At 50.6% G+C, this 6,554-nt stretch overlaps 1 protein-coding gene across 2 annotated transcripts in view; it reads left to right on the forward strand.

Annotated features, from left to right (window-relative positions):
• ALDH16A1 (aldehyde dehydrogenase 16 family member A1) overlaps positions 1-4,301 on the forward strand; it is a 16,123-nt gene extending 11,822 nt beyond the window's left edge. The window contains exons 15-17 of one of the 2 annotated variants that reach the window (XM_040457739.1): positions 2,473-2,658; positions 2,939-3,061; positions 3,731-4,295. In XM_040457739.1, coding sequence (XP_040313673.1) covers positions 2,473-2,658; positions 2,939-3,061; positions 3,731-3,892 — 471 coding nt within the window. In that variant the 3' untranslated portion in view covers positions 3,893-4,295. Of the gene's footprint in view, positions 1-2,472; positions 2,659-2,938; positions 3,062-3,730 lie in introns of both variants that reach the window. The other variant, XM_040457740.1, reaches the window with a different exon arrangement.
• Positions 4,302-6,554: the final 2,253 nt, after the last annotated feature.

Genomic DNA, 6,554 nt, shown 5'->3' on the forward strand with positions numbered 1-6,554 from the left:
TTTTCTTTTCTTTTCTTTTCTTTTCTTTTCTTTTCTTTTCTTTTCTTTTCAGAAAGAGAACGCAGGGGAGAGGGGCAGAGAGAGAGAGAGAGAGAGAGAGAGAGAGAATCCCAAGCAGGCTTCACGCTCAGCATGGAGCCCGACACAGGGCTCGATCCCCCATCCCTGGGATCATGACCTGAACTGAAATCAAGAGTCAGACGCTCAACTGACTGAGCCACCCAGCTTTTTTTTTTTTTTTTTTTAAACAGAATAGAACAGGAAATATAGAATGTCTTACACAGAGTGTTGCTTCGTGTGACTTTGGTTTTGTTTATATACATGACAGGCAACCAAATACAGGGTTGATATGAAACATACAGTGAGTCCGTGAAGAAAGGTTGAGGAGGGGTGCCTGGGTGGCTTTGTTGGTTGAGCATCCGACAGCGGCTCAGGTCAAGATCTCACAGTTGGTGAGTTCGAGCCCTGCATCAGACTCGGCTGCTGTCAGTGCAAAGCCCACTTCGGATCCTCTGTTCCCCTCTCTCTGTCCTTCCCCCACTCTCACTCGCTCATGCCCTCTCTCCCAAAAATAAATAAAACATTTAAAAACATTTTTTTAATAAAAAAAGAAAGAAAGCGTGAGGATTCAGTGAGTCAGGCAATGGCACCAGAGCACTCAGGGATAGAAATGAGGGATAATTGGGGTGCGTGGGTGGCTCAGTCGGTTAGGCGTCGGACTCTCAGATCATCTCAGGTCATGATCTCACGGTCTGTGAGTTCGAGCTCCGTGTCGGGCTGTGTGCTGACGGCTCGGGGCCTGGAGGCTGCTTTGGATTCTGTGTCTCCTTCTCTCTCTGCTCCTCCCCCACTCACGCTCTGTCTCTCTCTCCTTCAAAAATAAATAAAGACATTAATTTTTTTTTATTTAAATAATTAGTTAAATACGCAAAAATAGGGAGCAATCCAAATGTCCCTGGATTGGTTAATAAATAAACTGTGGTAGGTCCCTACAAGGAATCTTACTCAGCATTCAGGAGTGAACATGCTACATGGTGGATGAATCTCAGAATTACTACACTAAGTGAAAGAAGCCAGATTTAAAAAAATAAAATAAATAGTACAGACTCTATAATTGCAAATCTAGAAAATTCTAGAAAGTACAAATTATAGGGGTGCCTGGGTGGCTCAGTCAGTTAAGCATCTGACTCTTAGTTTCTGCTCAGGTCATAATCTCGCAGTTTCATGACTTCAAGCCCCATGTCAGGCTCTACACTGGCAGCATGGAACCTGTTTGGGATTCTCTCCCTCTCTCTCTGCCCTTCCCCCACTTGCACTCCCTCAATCTCTCAAAATAAATAAATCAGGTTTAAAAAAAAATACAAACTCGTCAGGCTCTGGGCTGATGGCTCAGAGCCTGGAGCCTGTTTCCGATTCTGTGTCTCCCTCTCTCTCTGCCCCTCCCCCGTTCATGCTCTGTCTCTCTCTGTCCCAAAAATAAATAAAAACGTTGAAAAAAAAATTAAAAAAAAAATACAAACTATGGTGAGAGGAAGTGGTTGAGGACAGAGAGGGTTCAAATGGAGGCAGGAGGGGGGCGCCTGGGTGGCTCAGTCGGTTGAGCGTCAGACTTCAGCTCAGGTCACGATCTCGCGGTCCGTGAGTTCGAGCCCCGCGTCGGGCTCTGGGCTGATGGCTCAGAGCCTGGAGCCTGCTTCCGATTCTGTGTCTCCCTCTCTCTCTGCCCCTCCCCCGTTCATGCTCTGTCTCTCTCTGTCTCAAAAATAAATAAAACGTTAAAAAAAATTAAAAATTAAAAAAAAAAAATGGAGGCAGGAGGGAAGGATCACAAAGGGGCACAAGGAGATTTGAAGGGTGAAGTTCATTACCTTGATTATAGTGTCGGTTTTAGGAGTACATATAGATCTCAAAATGTATCAAATTGGGGCACCTGGCTAGCTCAGTCGTTAGAGCATGCAACTCTTGATCTCAGGGTCATGAGTTCAAGCCCACGTTGGGCGTAGAGCTTACTTAAAAAAAAGAAAAAAAATTATCAAATTGTACCCTTTAAAATGCATGCAGATTAGTGAATGTCAATTATATTCAATAAAATTTTGTGGGTTTTTTTTAATCATGCACACACACACACACACACACACACACACAAACAAAACATGGGCCAGATTCTGAGCCCTCTACACGCATTAACTTGTTTCATTTTAGAAACAAATCTACGAGGTAAGCACTATGAGCCTCATTTGAAAGGTGGGAAACTGAGGCCCAGAGAGGTTAAGTAACTCACCCAAGGTCACACAGCTGGTAAGTGGCAGAGCTGGGACTTCAACCCAGCTGCCTGGCCCAAGTCTGCTCTGAACCGTCACCTGGTTAATTATTGTTGGAGTTGTTACAGAGAAGCAAAGATAGGTAGAGGAGGAAAGGGGCAGACGATGAGGCTCTTCAACCCAGCCCTTGACCTCCTGCCTGTCCCTGCAGGTGGCAGAGCTGAGAGGCCCTGTGCTCCGGCTGCGGGAGCCGCTGGGCGTGCTGGCTATCGTGTGCCCTGATGAGTGGCCCCTGCTTGCCTTTGCGTCCCTGCTGGCCGCCGCCCTGGCCCATGGCAACACCGTGGTCTTGGTGCCCAGCGGGGTCTGCCCCATCCCCGCGTTGGAGGTCTGCCAGGTACGGTTGCCCGCCTTCCTGCCGCTGCTCCCAGCAGCCCCTGGGGCAGCAGAGGGATGGACGGTGTCCCAAGGCCTGCACTAGCCCCGCCCCCTTGTAACCACGGCAACCCCAGTCCCCATTGCCCCCGCCCTCCATCCAAGCTTGCACTGCTCAAGGACCCCGTGACCATTCTGGTCAGGACCCCGTGAGCCCTCCCCGGAAGCTCACTCCTCACCCAACCTATTGCCTTCGGCGTCTCTGACTCCCTTCCCTCCCGACCCCCTCTCCCATCCCCTAGGATATGGCCACCTTGTTGCCAGCGGGCCTGGTGAATGTGGTGACTGGAGACCGGGACCACCTGACCCGCTGCCTGGCCTTGCACCAGGACGTCCAGGCCCTGTGGTATTTCGGATCTGCCCAGGTACCCTTTGTTTTGCCATCTCTCCAGCGTCCTAAACCTCACCAACGGTCTCCTCCTTTTCTGGAAACCTGGCAGTGCCCCCTTAGAATTCCCGTTGCTAAGGAGGAGAAATTCCTTGGCAACCGGGTCCTGAGATCCCCCCCTCCAGAGTCCCTGTTGCTAAGGGAGAGGATCTCCTTAGAATAGCAACAAGGGCCTGAGATCCTGCCCGGCCCAAAGACCCAATCTCATTGGACAACCCGTTGCTAAGGGACCACACCCTGTAACAGACTCAGAAGCCCACAGTCCACCCTCAAGCCTGAAGGTGACAGAGGGGAACTCCTTGTCATAAGAACCTCAGGCCTCATTCCTTTGAACGTGGGCTGTTAATGGGGAGGAAATTCCCCAGCCGCAAAGGTCAATGTTGTCTCCCTCCACGTCTGGTAGGTTTGCCTGCTACAAGCTGAGCATTGTAGCAACAGAGCCTAGGTCAAGCCTTGGGGCCCGTCCGCAAAGGTCAACGTTGTCTCCCTCGTATCTGGAAGGTTTGCCTGCTACAAGCTGAGCATTGTAGCACCAGAGCCTAGGTCAAGCCTTGGGGCCCCTCCGCAGTAATAGTCCTGGTTGCCAAGGAAGCAGCTGCTTGGCAACCAAGCTGGTGGAAGGGCTGATCCCCCTTTTCTGTGTCAGGGCTCCCAGTTTGTGGAGTGGGCCTCAGCAGGAAACCTGAAGCCGGTGTGGGTGAACAGGGGCCGCCCTCGGGCCTGGGATCAGGAAGCCCAGGGAGCAGGCCCAGAGCTGGGGCTGCGGGCAGCACGGACCAAGGCCCTGTGGCTGCCCATGGGCGACTGATGCCTGAGTGCCCCCACACTCCGTCTTGGACAGAGGAGAGATGGACCCCTACAGACACCAGAAGCCTGGAGCCTTCTTTCATCATGGCTCCGATGCCCTCCAATAAACTCTGACCAACCTTGGCTGTGCCTCTCAGGGGAGGAAGTGGGGGAGTAGCGACTTCTGTTCTGTTTGAGGCCTTTTGAATTCTAAGACTCAGCAGCTGGGTGGGCTGGCTCCAGTATAACCCGGTATTTGTGAGACAGATAAAGGGAACTCTGAAGAGCCCCAGGCAGGCCCTCAGAGCCTCATGTTTCCCCCTTGGTCTTCTCCATCGTGTAGCTCTTCCCCTTTGACTTTCTCTGCCTATGCATTGTTTTAGGACCCATAGCTTGCAGACCAACAATAAAACACAGTGGCTCTCTGAAATACAATAAAAACCCTGGTAAGTTACTTTTCCCAATTCCCATGGTATAAACGCTCCCACCATGTTCCCGATGACTAAACAACAGGCTAACAGAATTCCTAAATTTTTTAATGTTTCATTATTTTTGAGAGAGAGAGACAGAGCATGAGCGGGGGAGGGGCAGAGAGAGAGGGAGACACAGAATCCGAAGCGGCTCTGCGCTGACAGCTCAGATGCGGGGCTCGAACCCACGAACTGTGAGATCAAGACCTGAGCCAGAAGTCGGACACTCAACTGACTGAGCCACCCAGGCGTCCCCAGAATTCCTAAATTTTTAACAGTCTGCTCCCATGAGCGAATCTGAGCGGCTCGAGCACATCATGTTTTAGATTTTTTTTTTCTTTTTTTAAAGGTTTTGTTTTTAAGTCATTTCTACCCCCAATGTGGGGCTCGCACTCACAACCCGGAGATCCAGAATCACATGTTCTGCCTACTGAACCAGCCAGGTACCCCTGGAATTCTTTTTGATGCAAGGAACCCACTCACGCTAGCTCAGGATGAAGGAATTTTCTAGAAGGCTACAGAGATGTCTTACAGAAAATAGGGCAAGACATGCATCTGAGGTGCCCCAGCTCTTGAGAACCTAGATGCAGGCAGGAACCAGGGCTGGTCCTTTCTCTGTGGGCATGTGATCACTGGAATTTTTTTTTTTTTTTTTTTTTTTTTTAAGTAATTTGTACCCAACATAGGGCTCGAACTCATGACCACAAGATCAAGAGTTGGATGCTCCCCCCGCTGAGGCAGCCAGGCGCCCCATCTCTGGGGTTTTCTATCTCTACCTGTCTGCTTCAATCAACTCTTTCAGCCGCGTGATCTTAGGAAAGCTTCTTAACTGCTCTGAGCCTGTTTCCTCATCTGTAAAATGGGACTAATAGTTCTAACCAGACTGGTTAACTTAGTGATGGGTACACAGCACATGCTTCACCAGTGTTAGCTGTTAAATAGAGGTTGCTTCTGTCATGGGGCAAATGAGACTAAGAAGCCTCCTGTCAGTATCTGATTAAAGCTGGACCAGATCATTATATCTCCCAGGATCTGGACGTTTGGAGAGAGTTGGAGGAAAGTCCCTGGAAGGCTCTAGTTTCTGTCTGTGTTTTGACAACTCCCTCCGGGATTCCACGGGCTGCCTCAGTGTCCTTCCCATTAATCCTGTGGCTTTATCCAGCCAAGGGCAACTACCAGGTCGATGTAACCCCAGCCCTGACCTCTGGCAAGCGTCCGTGCTGCATCCAGGGAGAGGAAATCTGGCCAGTTTGGGTCAGGCATACACTTCTGGGCCAATCAATCATGTCTGGCCAGGGGTGGAAGCTCCTGGTCTGTGAAGCTGTCCACTGAGTGCCTTACTCTGAGCCAGTCACTGTTCCACGTGCTGGGGAGACAGCCAGGAACGAGAGAAGCTAGGCCTCAGGAGCTGATGTTCTAGTGGGCGAGAGCTGTGTTAGGCTCCTGTCGCCGCTGCAACAAAGTTTTAACGGCTTAAGCACAAGTGTTTGATCTTAACAGCCCTGGGTGTCGAAGTCTGAAAATGGGCCTCACCAAACTAAACTCAGGGTGTCAGCAGCGCTGCGTTCCTGACTGGAGCTCAAGGGAAGAATGTTCTCCCTGCTTTTTCTTTGGCACGTGACCCTGTGCTGCTCTTTGTAGCCCCCCAGTCCATGATCGTCTCCCCACCTCAAGACAAGTCCTGTCTGCAGAGGCCCGTTGGCCATGTGAAGTAACATTGAGAGGTTCCACTGGACATCTTTTTTTTTTTTTTTTAAGTTTATTTATTTATTTTGAGAGAGAGGGAGAGAGAATCCCAAGCAGGCTCTGTGCTGTCCACACAGAGCCCCACGCGGGGCTTGAACCTACAAACCATGAGGCCACAACCTGAGCCAAAATCAAACGCTTAATGAACTGAGCCACCCAGGGGCCCCAGTTTATTCTGAGAGAGAGAGAGAGAGAGAGAGAGAGAGAGAGAGAGAGAGAGAGAACGAACTAGTGTGAGCAGAGGAGGGGCAGAGAAACAGGGAGAGAGAGAATCCCAAGCAGGCGCCGAGCTGTCAGTGCTGAGTCCAACACGGGGCTCGATCTCACAAACCGAGCTCACGACCTGAGCCAAAACCAAAACCAAGGATCGGACTCTCAGCCGAGCGAGCCACCCAGGCACCCCTCCAGTAGACATCTTCGAGACCCATTCTGCCCACTGCAAGAGGAGACACAAAACTAGATAATCGA

Source organism: Herpailurus yagouaroundi, unplaced genomic scaffold (genome assembly GCF_014898765.1).
Source record: "Herpailurus yagouaroundi ecotype Mexico unplaced genomic scaffold, PumYag 220, whole genome shotgun sequence".
NCBI lineage: Eukaryota > Metazoa > Chordata > Mammalia > Carnivora > Felidae > Herpailurus > Herpailurus yagouaroundi.